This window comes from Bubalus bubalis, chromosome 11, assembly GCF_019923935.1.
Source record: "Bubalus bubalis isolate 160015118507 breed Murrah chromosome 11, NDDB_SH_1, whole genome shotgun sequence".
Lineage (NCBI taxonomy): Eukaryota > Metazoa > Chordata > Mammalia > Artiodactyla > Bovidae > Bubalus > Bubalus bubalis.
In genome coordinates, this window is record NC_059167.1 from 84,991,203 (window position 1) to 85,013,635 (window position 22,433).

The window sequence follows — 22,433 nt, forward strand, 5'->3', positions numbered from 1 at the left end:
TTTATCAATTTTCAATCTTTGAAAGTGCAAGTCGCTCAGTTGTGTCCAACACTTTGCAATTCCATGGACTGTGGCCTGCCAGGCTCCTCTGTCCATGGGATTCTCCAGGCAACAATACTGGTGTGGGTAGCCATTCCCTTCTCCAGGGGATCTTCCCAACCCAGTGATCGAACCCAGGTCTCCCTCATTGAAGGTGGATTCTCTACCATCTGAGCCACCAGGGGAGCCCAAGAATACAGGAGTGGGTGGCCTATCCCTTCTCCAGGGGATCTTCCCCACCCAGGAATCAAACTGGGGTCTCCTGCATTGCAGGCAGATTCTTTACCAGTTGAGCTAATCTATAGAAGCTACCAACTAACAAACGTAATGGTTACAGAACAAATATAAATGATACTGATCTTGAAATATAAAAGTATAGTTCATAGACTACAACAAAATTAGAGTACCAATGGAGAGAAAAAGGCAGGATAGAGAAGTCTGAAACTCCATCTCTCTATAAAGGCAACAAATACAATAGCAAAAACTATCAGAATCAACTTTTTCAGAATTCTGGAATCTAAGAAATATTACAACAATCAGGGGACTGTTTAATGAAGAAAAACAATGCTGATTTTTACAGAATTTAAGACAATTCTGTGGCATTTAAGGTTACCCTGTTCCCATCCCCTACTTCCCAGCTCAGTGGCAGCCTTGAACATGTCAGCTCACATTCCTTGTGTGTGTTGCTGGTACCAGAGGAAGCAATACATATCTTACTATAAAAAAAACTGTGGTTATACATTTTGACATGTCTAGTAGCTCGCCAAAGGATCAGCTCAAGGACTTGCCTTTGTTTCCCTGCCTCTGAGCTGCCCCATAGCTGAAGCGGCTTCCTGGGTGGCAGTTTTCAAAAGTATTTAAAGGCAAAAATGTATTTAGCTGCTGCCACACAGGGCAAACAATAGACAGACCAAAAAGACTAGGAAACAAGAGGCTGGGGAAGAAGATATTTAGGGGAAGAAGGACTTTGGGAAGCTCCTGTGTATTCCAGGGAAGCTACAGGGTGACACTTAGGTCCACATTTATGCTCAGAAAAGTCTTTTCAGGTCTTTTCTGAACATCAACTCCAACCGTGGAACGACAAAGATAAACAGGGATTCTTAAAAGCAACAAGAGAGAAACAACTAGTCCTGTATTAACAAAAAGAATCTTCAATAAGATTAATAGCCAACTTCTCATCAGAAACCATGGAAGACAGAGGCAGTGGGATGGCATATTGAAAGAAAAAAAAAACAAAAAAAAACTGTTAACCAAGAATTCTGTATCCAACAAAATTGTACTTCAAATCTGAGGGAGAAATTAAGACATTTCTAGATAAACAAAAATTGTGAGAGTTCATTGCTAGTACACCTGCTCTATAAAAAAAAATGCTAAAGTTGTCCTTTAGATTGAAATGAGAGGAACCTGGACCATAACTCAGTCACATGAAGAAACAACGAATACTAGAACAGATAATTATACAGATAAATATAGAATCCAGTGTCGCTGTATTTTTAGTTGGTAACTCCTCTTTATTCTTGCATGATTTAATAGACAAATGCATAAAATAGTACCTATAAATCTATGTTAATGTCCACACAATGTATAAAGACAAAATTTGGAGCTATATGAGAGCAAAGTGTTTACAAATTAATACAACTAAATTTGTATTAATGCAAACTAAACTGTTAAATATTAAGATATCAGTTATATTCCTTAGTGCAAGTGTTAGTCACTCAATTGTGTCCGACTCTTTTGCAACCCCATGAACTGTAGCCCACCAGGCTCCTCTGTCCATGACATTCTCCAGGCAAGAAAACTGGAGGGGGAGCCATTCCCTTATCCAGGGGATCTTCTTGACCCAGGGATCAATCTCATATACATTCAAAGATTTGGTAGAAATGGAGTCAGCAAGATACACTTAAAAGGGTGAAAGTAAAAGTTGCTCAGTTGTGTCTGACTTTTTGTGATCCCATGGACTATGTAGTCCATGGAATTCTCCAGGCCAGAATACTGAAGTAGGTAGCTGTTCCCTTCTCCAGGGGATCTTCCCAACCCAGGGATCGAACCCAGGTCTCCAGCATTGCAGGTGGACTCTATCAGCTGAGCCACCAGGGAAGCCCACTTAAAGAGTAGTCAGCCATAAAAAACAACAAAATAATGCCACCTGCAGCAACATGGATGGACCTAGAGATTGTCATATTAAGTGAAGTCAGACAAAGACAAATATCATTTGATATTGCTTGTATGTAGAATCTTTTAAAAATGGTACAAATTAACTTATTTACAACACAGAAATAGAGTCACAGATGTAGAAAACAAACACCAGGGGGAAAGGAGAGAGGGAGGGAATGAGGGATATATACATTCACCACTATATAGATATAGATATAGATATAGATATAGATATAGATGTACCTAATAAGGACCTACCATATAGCACACTCTACTCAATATTCTGTAGTAGTCTATATGGGAAAAAAATCTAAAAAAGAGTGGATATATGTATATGTATAACTGATTCACTTTGATGTACACCTGAAACTAACACAACACGGTAAATCAACTATACTCCAATTAAAAATTTTAAAAATAAATAATTAAAAACAAAAATTAAATAAAACAGAGTAGCCACATAGGTAAAAGGAAAATCAAGTGAATGTGCTTTCAAGAATATTAATGTAAAGATCCTATCAACAATGAGTATCAACTATGTCAATGGGTGTGGCATGTTCAAGCAAAATAAGAACTTGAAGTTCAAAAAGTCAATCTGGATTCTCTGTTTAAGAGCCGTTCATGTAGGCATATACAAGGTAAAATAAGCTCTTTAAGAAATATTCCTACCTTTCCAATGTAACAGATTTTACAGGAATCACAACCACAAGCCAAACTGAAAAAAAAAAAATCTACAACTACTAGAAGTTGTGATTTTGCATTACAGTCTCTACTAATAATTTCTTGTCTATCTCTAAAGTGTTACTTTTCTGACTTCATAGATAAATGTCATCTATGTCTCCTTGAATTAAAAGTTTTTAGATCATCAAAAAGGGTTGGGCCATGATAATGTAATCATGTCTTCATGGCACTTTGAACTTAACAACTGTAGAAATTTTTGCCAGAAACTGTGGATCTCTTTCCTAATAATTCATTACTGCTCTCCACATCCTCTGCATTGAACCCACACATCAATTTTCCCATCTCTTCCAAATTCTTCATTTGTGCTCTTTCCTTAAAAAGCCTCTAGCTTTGTGGAACTCCTAATAAAAGTTCTGAAACTCTTGGAAGCAATTTTAAGTCATAGTAATATTCAGTAGCAGATACTTCTTTCTCTTGGAACCAACTGTTTTTTACAGGGTCACAAAATTTTTGGAAAAAAGTTGTTTTAAAAGTTTAGAGTATCAGGAAAGTCACATTAATAGTCTGGAGTCCACCTATCAGTCTGCCTAATAGTCAGAGTCCAGCAATCAGAGATAGTTTTGCCACGTAAAAGAATCAATTACTGAACAATGACACTCCTGTAATCACTGCTGCTGCCAACACTAGTAAAATGTGAACAGTGAACATCTCTGTGATAAGGGCAGAGGATGCATGGCTGAGATTGGAAGGAGATAACGATGGTCACCATTGAATACTCTGGCCCTTGGTTCCACACCTAGTTCTATCAGCAATAACTTCAATGTCCACACAATAATAACTTCAACTCATCTTCTCTCCTCTTCTTCTCTCCTTATTCATTTCTACTCTTCTCCAACAACTCATTCCCAGGGCCGCAGTGGCCTCCAAAGTGTTTTTTATGTTATTACTAACATATATTCCATCTCTAAAATCTTCAACTTCAAAAACTTAATTTGACCATAAATTCCCACTAGTTCAGCTCACTACTAACCCTATTACTTTATGTAATTCTCATCATTAATTTCATAAAGACTTCTAGTCCCAGAAATACTACATTTTCTTCCAATTCATTGGCAACCTTCTACTTTTCAACTATTTAAAAGTAGCCTAGAGCATATGATCTATCATTTCTTTCTTTTGACATTATACTTGAATTTTTAAATTCCTTATCTTTGATCCTTTATTTCCTTATTCTTTCTAAGATATTTAGCTTTTCTACTGATATACCTATAACAAACCTTCAGTGTATTAAAAAGCAGAGACATCACTTTGCTGACAAAGGTCCATAATGTCAAAGCTATGATTTTTCCACTAGTCATGTATGGATGTGAGAGCTGGACCATAAAAAAGCTGAGAGCTGAAGAACTGATGATTTTGAATTGTGGTGCTGGAGGAGACTCTTGAGAGTCCCTTGGACAGTAAGGAGATCAAACCAGTCAATCCTAAAGGAAATCAAACCTGAATATTCACTGTAAGGACTGATGCTGAAGCTGAAGCTCCAATACTCTGGCCATGTGATGCGAAGATCCAATTTATTGGAAAAGACCCTGAGGCTGGGAAAGATTGAGGGCAGGAGAAGAAGGGAGTGACAGAGGATGATATGGTTGGATGGCATCACCGACTCGATGGACATAAGTTTGAGCAAACTCCAGGAGACAGTGAAGCACAGGAAGCCTGGCTTGCTGCAATCCATGGGGTTGCAAAGACAAGACTTAGCGACTGAACAACACAACTGATATATCTTGTCATTCTGTACTCCTGGAATACTCACTCAACAATTCAGACTAGCTGCTATAATTTCATGGTCAGTCACTCAGTCATGTCCAACTCTTTGCGACCCCATGAATCGCAGCATACCAGGCCTCCCTGTCCATCACCAACTCCCGGAGTTCACTCAGACTCATGTCCATCGAGTCAGTGATGCCATCCAGCCATCTCATCCTCTGTCGTCCCCTTCTCCTCCTGCTCCCAATCCCTCCCAGCATCAGAGTCTTTTCCAATGAGTCAACTCTTCGCATGAGGTGGCCAAAGTACTGGAGTTTCAGCTTTAGCATCATTCCTTCCAAAGAAATCCCAGGGCTGATCTCTTCAGAATGGACTGGTTGGATCTCCTTGCAGTCCAAGGGACTCTCAAGAGTCTTCTCCAACACCACAGTTCAAAAGCATCAATTCTTCAGCGCTCAGCCTTCTTCACAGTCCAACTCTCACATCCATACATGACCACAGGAAAAACCATAGCCTTGACTAGACGAACCTTTGTTGGCAAAGTAATGTCTCTGCTTTTGAATATGCTATCTAGGTTGGTCATAACTTTCCTTCCAAGGAGTAAGCATCTTTTAATTTCATGGCTGCAGTCACCATCTGCCGTGATTTTGGAGCCCCAAAAAATAAAGTCTGACACTGTTTCCACTGTTTCCCCATCTATTTGCCATGAAGTGATGGGACCGGATGCCATGATCTTCGTTTTCTGGATGTTGAGCTTTAAGCCAACTTTTTCACTCTCCACTTTCACTTTCATCCAGAGGCTTTTTAGTTCCTCTTCACTTTCTGCCATAAGGGTGGTGGCATCTGCATATCTGAGGTTATTGATATTTCTCCAGGCAATCTTGATTCCAGCCTGTGCTTCTTCCAGTCCAGAGTTTCTCATGATGTACTCTGCATATATGTTAAATAAGCAGGGTAACAATATACAGCCTTGATGTACTCCTTTTCCTATTTGGAACCAGTCTGTTGTTCCATGTCCAGTTCTAACTGTTGCTTCCTGACCTGCATACAAATTTCTCAAGAGGCAGGTCAGGTGGTCTGGTATTCCCATCTCTTTCAGAATTTTCCACAGTTTATTGTGATCCACACAGTCAAAGGCTTTGGCATAGTCAATAAAGCAGAAATAGATGTTTTTCTGGAACTCTCTTGCTTTTTCCATGATCCAGCAGATGTTGGCAATTTGATCTCTGGTCCTCTGCCTTTTTCTAAAACCAGCTTGAACATCTGGAAGTTCACGGTTCATGTATTGCTGAAGCCTGGCTTGGAGCATTTTGAGCATTACTTTACTAGCATTGAGATGAGTGCAATTGTGCGGTAGTTTGAGCATTCTTTGGCATTGCCTTCCTTTGGGATTGGAATGAAAACTGACCTTTTCCAGTCCTGTGGCCACTGCTGAGTTTTCCAAATTTGCTGGTACATTGAGTGCAGCACTTTCACAGCATCATCTTTCAGGATTTGAAATAGCTCAACTGGAATTCCATCACCTCCACTACCTTTGTTCATAGTGATGCTTCCTAAGGCCCACTTAACTTCACATTCCAGGATGTCTGGCTCTAGGTGCATGATCACACCATCGTGATTATCTGGGTCATAAAGATCTTTTTTGTACAGTTCTTCTGTATATTCTTGCCACCTCTTCTTAATATCTTCTGCTTCTGTTAGGTCCATACCATTTCTGTCCTTTATCGAGCCCATCTTTGCATGAAAGAACTAACTTCCTTTAGTTCCTCAGAATTTTCCTTCAACATCTCAACACTTCCCCAGTTAGCTCCCTAGTATACTTGAAAAATGTAGAGATATACCATGATTTTTAAAGTGATGATTTATTATCTTACAAATGTTAATCCTACTGATATAAACAACTTAAATACCATTTGAAGAAAGTTCTTAACTTTTCATTTAAATGATTTTAAAGCTCATATGTAAGAACAAGTATGTGAGAATTGAATCTTTGAAAAGAATAGTGAAAGCATATTTCCCTTACTAGATATTAAAACTATAAAATGACAATAATCAAAATAGTCTGGTATTGGCATTAAAACAGATAAGTAGGTTAGTGAAATGGAATAGAAAGTTCAGAAATATATCCAGTATTTATGGGAACTTAATATAAGATGAAAATGACATTCTCACTACAAAAGAGAATAATTTAATTGAGGAATGCTATTAGAAAACTGACTAGTCAATTGGAATGGAATCAAGTTAGGCTCTTACCTAACACCATATATAAAAATAAAATTGATGTATTAAAGGAGGAATTTTAAAACCTTATTAAAATCTTAGAATAAAATTTATGAGGTCATTTGGATAAACTTGGAACTAGGAATCCTTCTTAAGGAAGATAGAAAAAATATTTTTAAAGAAAAGATAAATCAGAAATAGAACTAATGGGTAGTATTTCATAAATCTAAAGCCCAATGACATGAAGTTTTAATTTTATAAAGTATAGTTATATACAAGTAGAATTATTTTGACATTTATATAATATTAAATTAAGTTTCAGGACAATATAAGTGACATATCCATTATATAAGTTATCACTTAATTAAAATGTTAATTCTTGTTTCCTTATTTTTCTAGCTGAAAGATCTGAGAAACTCTACATGTGGATATCCAAGTGAGGTGAAGGAGGTATGCTGGTCAATATAAATTAATCTTATAACTAAAACTGCTAAAGTATGTTTGTCTTTAAAATATATGTCAAACTCTAACTACAGTAAACTTCCAAAATATTATTCTAATTCCTCTTAAATGACTTGTTGATTACACTCTTCATATATGGAAAGCTGAAAGAACACTGGCTGAAAAGCTGAAATAAAAGCTATACTATATTTAGTTTGAAATGTGTTTCAGAATTTGGTTAGGTCATTAGATAACTGCATCAAATGAAACAAAACTGAAGTGCATTCTATCTTTGAGTTTTAGCTTTTCTTTTTAAATCGTATATATATACACACACGTTTTTAAATGACACACAAACTATGAAGTTATATATGCTTTATATTCCTCTCATTGACTTGATTCTAGTATGCCTTTATGAGCAGAAGGGAAATATGTTAAGCCTAGATAGTGTCCTCAGATTTGTTCATAAACCAAGGGATATGTGTTATATGATCTGTATGTCATAGAAGGAAAAGGCTGTGAGCCACTGGAAAAGACAGATACTATAGATTGCAACTGGAATAACTATGTTTTATGCCAAATTGCTTAACACTGATAGTTAAGTAGTAAGGATTTGTGCTAGCTAATGGGGAAACAACAAAGGTTAGCACAATCAGGATTTTACATTCTAGTGGGGAAGACAGATACAAAGAACTATTCAGGTTATTGTTCAGTCACTAAGTTGTGTCCGACTGTGTGACCCCATGGACTATATAGCATGACAGGCCCCTATGTCCTTCACTGTCTCCTGGAGTTTGTTCAAATTCATGTCCGTTGAGTTGGTGATGCCATCCAACCATCTCATCCTCTGCTGCCCTCTTCTCCTTTTTTCTAACTACCCAGTGGTTATTAATGCTCATAAGTGCTAACAAGGGGAAGTGCAGAGTACTGGGAGAAAAAAAGATATCTGATCTAGCCCACTCTCTGGGAAGTCATTAGGAAAGACATTTCAGGGGAAGTGAGGGTTGAAGTCAAGACCTCCAGGCTGAACTGCAGTTAGCCAGGGCAGGGTGAAGGAAGCAGGGCAGGGGAGAATAGATCTGTTTGTAGAAGAAGGGTTCTAAGGTAGGAAGTAACCAAATTGGGAATCACTGAGGCTGCAGCACAAGAACAGAATGGCTGATACTATGGGACAAGATAGGTAAGGTGGGTAGATGGCCTTACAGGCTATATTAAGTAATCTAGATTTATTCCTAAGAAGAATAAAAAACTACTAAAGGGTTCTGGCAACCCACTCCAGTACTCTTGCCTGGAGAATCCCATGGAGGGAGGAGGCTGGTAGGCTACAGTCCATGGGGTCGCAGAGTCGGACACGATTGAGCGACTTCACTTTCACTTTCAAAGGGTTCTTAAATTAGGGGCAAGCCTATATTCTCAATAGTTCCACCTTAACTTTTAAAACCTATTGCTAATTTCAGTAGGTTTTCTTAAGAAAACTATTTTAAAATAATTATATGTAAAATATTTCCCCATTTCTGCTCCAAATTCATTTCTCCAAAGATACTAATATCCCAAAAGAACACCACTGCATACCCTGCTTCCTCTGGAAATGTAGAGACGGTGCTTCCATCGTTCTGACAGTGGTCCTGAGAGTCAGAATCTCTTCTATCTTGATTTATAGCAATACTGGTTATTCGATGTTGTTGCAAGTCCCAATTTCGAGCTACATTGTTAATTGTTAACCTTTTCTTCTCCTATGAAAAAGTTCATTGTGACAAGAATTACATAATGCAATTTTGTAGCAGGAGAATCCAAGGAGCATATTGTTTGTACTACTTATCACATCTTTAAAAGGAGTCAATTACTTAAAGCAGCTACCAAATATGTATTCTAAAACATGGTATAAGCAGCCTTTATTCAACCTATGCATTCAAACATCTCAAAAATGCTCTATTATTCTTAAAAAAAGTATATACAAATAACAATTACTCCCACTGGACATAAAAAAATTCACTATTTGCAGGTTTAACTTGATGGAAATTGATATACTCAAATGTTATATTTGCATGTGTGCTAAGTCGCTTTAGTCATGTCCCACTCCTTGCAACCCATGAATTGTAGCCTTCCAGGCTCCTCTGTCCATGGGATTGTCCAAGAAAGAATACTGGAGTGGGTTTCCACTTCTTCCTCCAGGGGACTCAAGTGTTATGTGAAGTTTAAATTATGTCTTTGTGCTTAAAGATAGTAAGAAAACCTGACAATATTTTAATCTTTTTAACCAATAATTATGGCAAATATGGTGGAATGATCTCGGAGAGAGGGAGAAAAGAGAGATTGATCAGTGTTTTAAGCTTCACAGTATAAATTACAATGTCTGAAAATTAACAAACATATATAGACTATGAAAAGAAATTGTACTAGGTTGAAACATTTCTAGATAACTAGTAGCATCTTAGATTATCCATTATCAAACTTCATAACTCAGATGGTAAAGAATCTGCCCGCAATGCAGGAGGCCCAGGTTCAATCCCTGGGTAGGGAGGATCCCCTGGAGGAGGAAATGGTCACCCATTTCAGTATTCTTGTATGGAGAATCCCATGGACTGAGGATCCTGGTAGGTTACAGTCCATATGGCCACAAAGAGTCAGATATGACTGAGCGACTAACACAACTTCTAAATGGTATGTTGATTAAATCAGAGTGCTGAAAATAGACACCTCCCTTTTTATCTTTACTCAGAGAACAATCATCTAGTGAAAAATCATTGGTGTGATACTGCCCCTCTTCATCTGCTCCCTTTGGAACCAGTGAAAGCTGTCAGAAAGATTCTCTGCCCGTTCCCTCAGTGCATCCACATATGTAGAATACTTATGTTTAGATCCACTTCTTTGCCTGTCTAAAATTTTAGATGTAGAAATGGCACTGGATAGGAATTAAAACTGGTGACAAAGCTTAATTAAAACTAAACATTTTCAAAGTTCTATTTCTGCATTTAAAAATGTCTTTAACATGGGTTCTTTTTTCTATTGCTTGGTATTTGAAATTTGTTTATATAATTAAATGGGTTCCACTTAGTATGTGTATACTTCTAAGACTTCTTGACATTTTATGTATGTCCTTATCTAAAGCAAGAAGACATTTGACATTCTACTATAAATTTTCCCCCAAATCTATGATAAGAAGGCATCTTATCTTAAAGGATTCTATTTCAATTATTTGCAGATGACTTGGGACAACCCAATTCTTAATCTACACAATACCATTATTTTCACTCAGTGCCAAGGCTATTTTGAAAGAGGCAGGGGCAGTGAGTTAATGGCAGATGGCTATCATGCTGATGCCATGCATGTGGCTTTCTGGCTGACTTGGAGTTGGCAAAAATAAATATTCTTAATGAGGTAGATGTAGCAGTGCTTAGAAAAAAGGCACAAAAGTATACACCACTCAGTATGTTAAATTTATAACAAGATACTCTGAAAACACAAGCACTTTTCTATACCAACCCCAAAGTTAAGCTTTCTTTAACTGAGTTGTTAAAATCAGATCAACACCAGGCTGACAAAGAAAATGGGTATTTTCACCGAAGTCAAGAAAAGGGAAGATATAGTTTAAAACAAGAGTGCAATCTGGGGTCAGGTGGGGATCACTGGCTGGTTAGAGGGGCCAACAAGGGCTCTAAGTGCCTGTGGGGCAGGAAAAAGAAGAACAAAGGAAAGACAAATATTCTATAAGGCAAAAGAGGGTTCCCCCCAAAAAAAAATTTATGTTCAAAGATCATGGATGCATCTGGCATATTAGTACAATCACGACTATAGCTAGAGGACAGTCTGTCAAATTTGTGTTAAAGTGATAGTTATTTTAGAAGATGCCAACTTTCAGCTTCTGCCACTTGAGTCTATTCTTTATAAACCAAGCAACACCACACCAGTATATGTCATCACTATCACTTCCATTCATTTTAAAGATTGAAAAGAAAACAGAAAGATAGAAAAGCAACAGGACTAAAGATGGATGTCTATACACCCTCCTGTCCCTCAGAAACAGCAGTCCCAGCCTTTTTGGGTACCAGGGGTGAGTTTAATGGAAGACGATCTTTTCATGGACCAGGATGGGGGGGCATTTGGGGAATGTTCAAGTACACTGTATTTATTGTGTGCTTTATTTCTAAATTATTATACATTGTGATATATAATGAAATAATTATACATCTCATGGAATGCAGAATCAGTGGGAGCTCTAAGTTTGTTTTCCTGCAACCAGACAGTCCCATCTGGGGGTGATGGAAGACACTGACATCTCAACTGAGATGAACAGCTATAAACACAGATGAAGCCTAGGTCGTTCGCCTGCCACTCACCTCCTGCTGTGTGGCCCAGTTCCTAATAGAGTGGAGTTGAGAGGACCTGGGACCAAGTTTGTTTTGTTTGTTAATTTAGGAGTAGTTTTCACAAAGTAAAACACACAGATTCAAGTGTACTCTTCGATCAGTTCTGACAAATGCATAAATGTTAACCTGTAACATTTCCATCACCCCAGGAACTTCTCTTGTTTCCTAAGTTTGCTATATACAACTTTGTTATCCCGAAAACCTTTTGAGGACAGTAATATCTGATATGCTAAATCATTTCAAACAAGTTCAAAAAAACCTTTAATTTCTATACTCCTCAAAATCTCTACCACCTCTCTATTGGAGAAGCTAACAGAGATTTTTTTTAATTTAAAAAGCCATCACTAAAAAATAAACCCATGTAGCAGAGCTTGTTAAAATATATCACTAAAGATGACAGTTTACTACAGTGGTTTCCAAAATGAAATTTAAATGCCAGGAGGATACACAAGGTGATGTACTGGTGTGGAAAGAAGGTTAACTTCTGTTATATATATATACTTTAATCTCTTCCTTTTATAATTTCTCATTTTCACATTTATTTTATATTGTACATTACATTATATTGTATTTCAGAAGTACAGGATTTTTTATGTTTTAAGGGTGTCTGTTTATTAAAAACACTATCAAAAGGAATGAAAAATTTGCAGTTTGGAAACCACTTTTCTAGCTGATTAGCAAGCTAGCTTCAGTATGTGTGAGTGTGTGTACGTGTGTGTGTGTGCACACATACATGAATGTAGAGACCAGAGACAATACCTTAAGCAAAGATTGCTTATGACTTTCCCGCTTCTTCTCTTCCTCTTTTTTGGCTACAATAGATGCCATACGCCTTTCTTCTTCCTAAAAGAAAAATGTAAAAAAGTATTGTTAAGTATTTAACCTTTTTTGATGCTAAATATCTTCAGTTCTCCAAGTCTGATTTTCTTTGTGAGAGCCATACTACTTGCTAATAGGAAATATGCCCTCAAAGAAAAAGTCAGTATGTTCCTCTTTATTTTCTTCTTCCAACTTAATTCGAAAAGAAAACTGCGCATTCTTAACTCTACTCCCAACTCTTGATGTGAGATAAACCTAAATAATACAAGAAAAAGACTGAGAAGAGAAAGAAGAAAGGGGGAGCAGGGGGCTTCCCTGGTGGCTCAGTGGTCAAGAATTCACCTGCTAATGCAAGAGACATGGGTTACGGGTTCAATCCCTGGTCCAGGAAGATTCTACATGTCATGAAGCAACTAAGCCCATGTGCCCCAAATATTGAGCTTGTGCTCTAAAGCCTGGGAAATGCAACTATTGAACCTACGTGCCACCACGACCGAAGCCTGCATGCCCCAAAGCCCACGCTCCGCAACAAGAGCAGCCACTGCAATGAGAAGCCCGTGCACCACAACTGAGTGCCCCCACTCACACAACTAGAGGAAGCCACGCACAGCAGCCAAGATCCCGCACAATCAGACGTAAATACATAAGATTATAACAAAAAGGAGTGGGAAGCAGGACTGTATAACTTTTCTTTGTACTGTAGTTCTACATGGAGATTTTTAACAAAGTCTTTATCATGAAGATGAAAATCATACTTCTAACAATCTATTTAATTTATTGTTGCAAAGCAGAGTTTTTTTTAAATGACAATACAATTGCAATTGTGAAAGCTTTTTAAAAATTTCCATGGATATTAATAAATTATTCTCCATTAATATCATTACTTTGTTTTTAAGTTGATTTGGCCAGACTAATTTCTTCCATTCTAAAAACTATGAAACTTTACTGTAATAACATTACAGTTTAGAAAAACTTTTAAAAATCAGTCATAATCCCAAAACCCTAACTCAAATATCATAATTTTTCCATCACATTATGATATTCACTATAAACAAATTTTTAAATGTTGCAATCTGCATACACAATCCGGATCATGATTTTTCACCCTAAAGATTGGCAAATTTTAATAAAGTAAATTATAGGCATGTAACTCATAGTTTTTATTATCAAAATATTTGTATGCATTCAAAATGATGTCATAATTTGAGAAAACAATTTCTTCATGAAAGACAAACTTGAAAATATCTTCAGAGACAGAAAACTATAAAAAGTAATTCATTACATTTGAAGGAGAACATTTTCAGAAATACAATTTACAAAACCTGAAATTAAAAATTTAATGGAGGTGAGTTGAAGAGTAGAATGCTCTTATTCAGTTCAGTTCAGTTCAGTCACTCAGTCATGTCCGACTCTTTGCGACCCCATGAATTGCAGCACGCCAGGCCTCCCTGTCCATCACCAACTCCCGGAGTTCACTCAGACTCACGTCCATCAAGTCAGTGATGCCATCCAGCCATCTTGTCCCCTTTTCCTCCGGCCCCCAATCCCTCCCAGCAACAGAGTTTTTTCCAATGAGTCAACTCTTCACATGAGGTGGCCAAAGTACTGGAGTTTCAGCTTTAGCATCATTCCTTCCAAAGAAATCCCAGGGCTGATCTCCTTCAGAATGGACTGGTTGGATCTCCTTGCAGTCCAAGGGACTCTCAAGAGTCTTCTCCAACACCACAGTTCAATGCTCTTATGCTGCTAAGTCGCGTCAGTCATGTCCGACTCTGTGTGACCCCACAGACGGCACCCACCAGGCTCCCCCGTCCCTGGGATTCTCCAGGCAAGAACACTGGAGTGGGTTGCTCTTATACCACCCTATAATTGCCAGTCATAGCCCTTAACCTCTTTCATTTAAATTATCTCTGGTACTATATCTCCTCTTTCCTGCAAATAGATAGCTCCATAAAGGTATGGACCATATCAGCTACCCAGCACATAGTAGATATGCAGTAAATATATATTCAAAGAATGAATTATTAAATGTACATCTCTATGACTGTGATTGTGTAAGTTGCTCAGTTGTGTCCGACTCTTTGTGACCCCATGGACTGTAGCCCGCCAGGCTCTTCTGTCCATGGGATTCTCCAGGCAAGAATACTAGAGTGGGTTGCCATTCCCTTCTCCAGGGGATCTTCCCAACCCAGGGATCAAACTCAGATTTCCTGATTTGCAGGCAGATCTGAGCCACTGGCTCCTGATCTGAGCCACAGCGAAGCCCACAACTGTTCAATAATTTCCTAAAACTGAAACCATTAAATCAAATGGTAGACATATTTCTAGGGCTTTTGCTGTGTTTGCAAAAGTACTCCATAAGTATAGTACTAATTTATATTTCTACCAGAAGTTAACACTTGATTTAAAATATAATGGATAGTCACAAGAGTTGTTCAGCAAATATTCCTATGTATTCCTATATCCTGGCCATATAGTGGGATGGCACTTCATGTCCTCTTGAAGTTAGGTGTGGTCAAGTGAATTGCTTTGGCCAATGTCGTATGAACAAAAGTGATATGTGTTACTTCCGGGTAGAAAATTTCAAAGACAATGTATGATATAGCTATTTCCTCTCTTACTTCTGGTACAGAATTTGCAAAGCTCAAAAGGGTAGGCACTTTGAAGGCCTTGGTCGTTGAATGAGGACAACACAGAGTAAAGTTCTCAGACCACATAAAATGGACAGACTGACAGTATGAGCATGAGATAAACTTTGTTGATTTAATCCACTGAGATTAGAGAAGTTGTTACCGTAAGATGGAGAAGCTCTAAACAGCAAAAACAAGACTTGGAGCTGACTGAATTAGATCATGAACTCCTTATTGCAAAATTCAGCCTTAAACTGAAGAAAGTAGAGAAAATCACTAGACTTTTCAGATATGATCTAAATCAAATCCCTTATAATTATACAGTAGAGGTGACAAATAAATTCAAAGGGTTAGATTTGGTAGACAGAATGCCTGAAGAACTATGGACAGAGGTTTGTAACATTGTATAGGAAGAAAAGAAATGCAAGAAGGCAAACTGGTTGTCTGAGGAGGCCTTACAAATAGCTGAGAAAAGAAGAGAAGCAAAAGGCAAAGGAGAAAGGGAAAGATATAGCCAAGTGAATGCAGAGATTCAGAGAATAGCAAGGAGAGATAAGAAAGCCTTCTTAAGTGAACAACGCAAAAAAAAAAAAATAGAGGAAAACAATAGAATGGCAAAGACTAGCGATCTTGTCAAAAATATTAGAGATACTAAAAGAACATTTCATGCAAAGATGGGCACAATAAAGAACAGAAACAGCAAAGACCTAACAGAAGTAAAAGAGATTAAGAAGAAGTGGCAAGAATATACAGAAGAACTATAGAAGAAAGGTCTTAATGACCCAGATAACCACAATGGTGTGGTCACTCACGTAGAGCCAGACATCCTGGAGTGTGAAGTTAAGTGAGCCTTAGGAACTATTACTATGAACAAAGCTAGTGGAGGTGATAGAATTCCAGCTGAGCTATTTCAAATGCTAAAAGATGATGCTGTGAAAGTGCTGCATTCAATAAGCCAGCAAATTTGGAAAACTCAGCAGTGGCCACAGGACTGGAAAAGGTCAGTTTTCATTCCAATCCCAGAGAAGGGCAATGCCAACGAATGTTCAAACTACCATGTGATTGTGGTCATTTCACATGCTATCAAAGTAATGTTCAAAATCCTTCAAGCTAGGCTTCAATGGTATTTAAACTGAGAACTTCCAGATGTTCAAGCTGGATTTAGAAAAGGCAGAGGAACCAGAGATCAAATTGCCAACATCCGTTGGATCATATAAAAAGTAAAGGAATTCCAAAAACATGATCTACTTCTGCTTCATTGACTACACTGAAGTCTTTGACTGTGTGGATCACAACAAACTTCAAAATTCTTAAAGAGATGGGAATACCAGACCTTTTTACCTGTCTCCTGAGAAACTTGTATGCAGGTCAAGAAGCAACAGTTAGAACCAGACATGGAACAACTGTTTCAAAATTGGGAAAGGAGTACATCAAGGCTACATTTTGTCACCCCGCTTATTTAACTTCTGTGCAAAATGCCAGGCTGAATGACTCACAAGCTGAAATCAAGATTGCTGGGAGAAATATCAACAACCTCAGATATGCAGATGATCTCACCCTTACAGCAGAAAGTGAAGAGGAACTAAAGAGCCTCTGGTGAAGGTGGAAGAGGATAGTGAAAAAGCTCTCAACATTCAAAAAAATGAAGATCATGGCATCTGGCCCCATCACTTCATGGCAAACAGATGGGGGAACAGTGAAAACAGTGATTTTATTTTCTTGGGCTCTAAAATCACCATGGACAGTGACTGCAGCCATGAAATTAAAAGACACTTACTCATTGGAAGAAAAGTTATGACAAACATAGACAATATATTAAAAACTAGAGGAGGGAGGAGTCAAGATGGTGGAGGAGTAGGACGGGGAGAACACTTTCTCCCCCACAAATTCATCAAAAGAGCATTTAAACGTCGAGTAAATTCCACAAAACATCTTCTGAATGCCAGCAGAGGACATCAGGCACCCAGAAAAGCAACCCAACTCTTCAAAAGGAGGTAGGAAAAAATATAAAAGACAAAAAAAGAGACAAAAGAGGGAGGGACGGAGTTCCGTGCCGGGAAGGGAGTCTTAAAAAGAGAGACGTTTCCAAACACCAGGAAACCTTCTCACTGCCGAATCTGTGCCGAGCTTTGGAAGCCCTTAGGGCAACATAAAAGGGAGAAAAAAAATAAATAAACAATTAAAAATCGCAGATTGTGAGCCCTACGGTAAATCCCCCAGCGGAGAAGCAGCGCAGACGCCTGCACACACCATTAACAAGCGGGGGCTGTGTCCCTTAGAGTAAGAATCGGCCGGAATGTCCTGAGCGCTATCTGAGCGAAATAATTTGGGCTAGCACACCAGACTGTGGGATATCTACCACGCGAAAAGCCAGCCCTAACCTAAGACACCGCCAGGCCCGCGCACGGAACAAAGGACTGAACAGAGATAGCCGGCTGCAGACCTTCCCCCTCCGGTGACAGGCAGCCAGAGCCGGAAGGGGGCAATCGCAGCCCCAGAGAGACACTATCTATAAAACTGTAAGCAGCCTTCTTTGCTAACTAAAACTTCTTGGGGGTCTGGACGGTAAACATCTGCCTGAGAAGGTGCGCTGGTTTTACACCCTATTAACCCAGTGGCGGGGAGGCGATAAGTCGCAGCATTGGCGCCCGCCAAACACCTCATCACCTGAGCTGCTCGGACCTGGGAAGAGCACAAAACGCAGGCCCAACCGAGTCTGCGCCTCTGAGGACTACCCGAGTGCCTGAACCTGAGCGGCTTGGACCTGGGAGCTCAGCCCAGGGCCGGCCTCTGATTGTTCCCGGCGGAACAATCTAGAGCCCGAGCAGTGTGGGCAGGGAGGCTACACGCGCCGTGAGCGGGGGCAGACCCAGTGTGGTTGAGGCACTGCGAGTGCACGCCAGTTTTATCTGTTTGCAGCATCCCTCCCTCCCTCCCGACAGCGCAACTGAACAAGTGAGCCTAAAAAAAAAAAAAAAAGTGTCCTCCACCGTCCCCTTTGTGTCAGGGCGGCAACCAGACACTGAAGAGACCAGCAAACAGAAGAAGCTATAACAGAGGGAAACGCCTTGGAAGCTACAGGCCATAGATTAAAACCCTGTGGTTACTACGGACTACATAGGAAGGGGCCTATAGATCTTGAGAAATATAAGTCAGACCAAGGAACTAGCCAAAAATGAACTGAACCCACAATACTCACAACAAAACCAGAGAAAGACCTAATTTATTTTTACTATTTTTACGATCAATCTTTCTTTCTTTTTTTTTTTTAATTTTTTTTTAAATTTTAAGTCCTGTATTGTCCTTTAATTTTCACTTTTATAACCTATTACTTTGCAAAAAAAGACCCTATTTTTTTTCTTCTTCAGCAAACTTCATATATATATTTTATAATTTTTTGACTGTGTTTTGTTTTTTTTTCTTTTTCTTCTTTTCTTTAACATTGTATTTTTGAAATTCCAAACTCTACTCTAGATTTTTAATTTTAGCCTTTTGGTATATGTTATCAATTTTGTACCTATAGTTTTTTTGATAATTTCTGTGACTTTTTTTTTTCTTTCCTCTGTTTCTTTCTCTTCTTCTTTTATATAACATCGTATATCTGCAATTCCAAACTCTACTCAAGATTTTTAATTGATGCTTTTTGGTATTTGATATCAATTTTGTACCTGTATTTTCTTTATAATTTTTGCGACATTGTTTTTGTTGGTTTGTTTGTTTTCTCTCTTTATTTTTCTTCTTCTTTTTTTTAACATTGTATTTTTGAAATTCCAAACTCTACTCTAGATTTTTAATTTTTGCTTTTTGGTATTAGTTATCAATTTTGTACCTGTAGTTTCTTTATAATTTTCGTGACCTTGTTTGTTTTTCTTTGTTCGTTTTTTCTCTCTTTCTTTTCCTTCTTCTTTTCATTAACATCGCATTTTTGAAATTCCAAACTCTACTCTAGATTTTTAATTTTTGCTTTTATGTATTTGTTACCAATTTTGTACCTTTAAGAACCCAATCTTCAGGACCCATTTTTCACTAGGGAGCAAGATTACTGGCTTGACTGCTCTCTCTCCCTTTGGACTCTCCGTTTTCTCCACCAGGTCGCCTGTATCTCCTCCCTAACCCCTCTCTACGCTACCCAACTCTGTGAATTTCTGTGTGTTCCAGACGGTGGAGAACACTTAGGGAACTGATTACTGGCTGGATCTGTCTCCCTCCTGTTCATTTCCCCTTTTTATCCTTCTGGCCACCTCTGTCTCCTTCCTCCTTCTTCTCTTCTCTGTATAACTCCGTGAACATCTCTGAGCAGTCCAGTTGTGGAGTGCACATAAGGAAGTGACTACTGGCTAGCCCACTCTCTCCACTATTGATTCCACCTCATCTCATTTGGGTCACCTCTAACTCCCTCCTCCCTCTTCTCTTCTCCGTGTAACGCTGTGAACCTCTCTGAGTGACCCTCACAGTAGAGAAACTTTTCATCTTTAACGTAGATGTTTTATCAATGGTGCTGTATAGAAGGAGAAGTTTTGAAACTACTGTAAAAATAAGACCGATAACTGGAAGTAGGAGGCTTAAGTCCAAACCCTGACTCCAGGGAACTCCTGACTCCAAGGAACATTAATTGACAGGAGCTCATCAAACGCCTCCATACCGACACTGAAACCAAGCACCACACAAGGGCCAACAAGTTCCAGGGCAAGACATACCAAGCAAATTCTCCAGCAACAAAGGAACACAGCCCTGAGCTTCAAGATACAGGCTGCCCAAAGTCACCCCAAAACCATAGACATCTCATAAGTCATTACTGGACACTTCATTGCACTCCAGAGAGAAGAAATACAGCTCCACCCACCAGAACACCGACACAAGCTTCCCTAACCAGGAAACCCTGACAAGCCACCTGTACAAACCCACACACAGCGAGGAAACGCCACAATAAAGAGAACTCCACAAACTGCCAGAATACAGAAAGGACACCCCAAACTCAGCAATTTAAACAAGATGAAGAGACAGAGGAATACCCAGCAGGTAAAGGAACAGGATAAATGCCCACCAAATCAAACCAAAGAGGAAGAGATAGGGAATCTACCTGATAAAGAATTCCGAATAATGATAGTGAAATTGATCCAAAGTCTTGAAATTAAAATGGAATTACAGATAAATAGCCTGGAGACAAGGATTGAGAAGATGCAAGAAAGGTTTAACAAGGACTTAGAAGAAATATAAAAGAGTCAATATATAATGAATAATGCAATAAGTGAAATTAAAAACACTCTGGAGGCAACAAATAGTAGAATAACAGAGGCAGAAGATAGGATTAGTGAATTTGAAGATAGAATGGTAGAAATAAATGAATCAGAGAGGATAAAAGAAAAACGAATTAAAAGAAATGAGGACAATCTCAGAGACCTCCAGGACAATATTAAACGCTACAACATTCGAATCATAGGGGTCCCAGAAGAAGACAAAAAGAAAGACCATGAGAAAATACTCGAGGAGATAATAGTTGAAAACTTCCCTAAAATGGGGAAGGAAATAATCACCCAAGTCCAAGAAACCCAGAGAGTCCCAAACAGGATAAACCCAAGGTGAAACACCCCAAGACACATATTAATCAAATTAACAAAGATCAAACACAAAGAACAAATATTAAAAGCAGCAAGGGAAAAACAACACATAACACACAAGGGAATTCCCATAAGGATAACAGCTGATCTTTCAATAGAAACTCAAGCCAGGAGGGAATGGCAAGTCATACTTAAAATGATGAAAGAAAATAACCTACAGCTCAGATTATTGTACCCAGCAAGGATATCATTCAAGTATGAAGGAGAAATCAAAAGCTTTTCAGACAAGCAAAAGCTGAGAGAATTCTGCACTACCAAACCAGCTCTCCAACAAATACTAAAGGATATTCTCTAGACAGGAAACACAAAAATGGTGTATAAATTCAAACCCAAAACAATAAAGTAAATGGCAATGGGATCATACTTATCAGTAATTACCTTAAACATAAATGGGTTGAATGCCCCAACCAAAAGACAAAGATTGGCTGAATGGATACAAAAACAAGACCCCTACATATGTTGTCTACAAGAGACCCATCTCAAAACAGGGGACACATACAGACTGAAAGTGAAGGGCTGGAAAAAGATTTTCCATGCAAATAGGGACCAAAAGAAAGCAGGAGTAGCAATACTCATATCAGATAAAATAGACTTGAAAACAAAGGCTGTGAAAAGAGACAAAGATGGTCACTACATAATGATCAAAGGATCAATCCAAGAAGAAGATATAACAATTATAAATATATATGCACCCAACATGGGAGCACCACAGTATGTAAGACAAATGCTAACAAGTATGAAAGGAGAAATTAACAATAAGACAATAATAGTGGGAGACTTTAATACCCCACTCACACATATGGATAGATCAACTAAACAGAAAATTAACAAGGAAACACAAACTTTAAACTATACAATAGATCAGTTAGACCTAATTGATATCTATAGGACATTTCATCCCAAAACAATGAATTTCACCTTTTTCTCGAGCGCACATGGAACCTTCTCCAGGATAGATCACATCCTGGGCCATAAGGCTAGCCTTGGTAAATTCAAAAAAATAGAAATCATTCCAAGCATCTTTTCTGACCACAATGCAGTAAGATTAGATCTCAATTACAAGAGAAAAACTATTAAAAATTCCAACATATGGAGGCTGAACAACACGCTGCTGAATAACCAACAAATCACAGAAGAAATCAAAAAAGAAATCAAAATTTGCATAGAAACGAATGAAAATGAAAACACAACAACCCAAAACCTGTGGGACACGGTAAAAGCAGTCCTAAGGGGAAAGTTCATAGCAATACAGGCACACCTCGAGAAACAAGAAAAAAGTCAAATAAATAACCTAACTCTACACCTAAAGCAACTAGAAAAGGAAGAAATGAAGAACCCCAGGGTTAGTAGAAGGAAAGAAATCTTAAAACTTAGAGCAGAAATAAATGCAAAAGAAACAAAAGAGATCATAGCAAAAATCAACAAAACCAAAAGCTGGTTCTTTGAAAGGATAAATAAAATTGACAAACCATTAGCCAGACTCATCAAGAAACAAAGGGAGAAAAATAAAATCAATAAAATTAGAAATGAAAATGGAGATATCACAACAGACAACACAGAAATACAAAGGATCATAAGAGAGTACTATCAACAATTATATGCCAATAAAATGGACAACGTGGAAGAAATGGACAAATTCTTAGAAAAGTACAACTTTCCAAAACTCGACCATGAAGAAATAGAAAATCTTAACAGACCCA

At 38.3% G+C, this 22,433-nt stretch overlaps 1 protein-coding gene across 5 annotated transcripts in view; it reads right to left on the reverse strand.

Moving 5' to 3' along the window:
- LRRC49 (leucine rich repeat containing 49) overlaps nucleotides 1-22,433 on the reverse strand; it is a 160,953-nt gene that overhangs the window by 35,038 nt on the left and 103,482 nt on the right. For all 5 annotated transcript variants that reach the window (XM_025296222.3, XM_025296220.3, XM_025296221.3 and 2 more), the window contains 2 exons: nucleotides 12,426-12,509; nucleotides 8,872-9,032 (listed from right to left, as the gene is read on the reverse strand). In XM_025296222.3, the coding sequence (XP_025152007.2) occupies nucleotides 8,872-9,032; nucleotides 12,426-12,509 (245 nt within the window). The remainder of the gene's footprint in view (nucleotides 1-8,871; nucleotides 9,033-12,425; nucleotides 12,510-22,433) is intronic.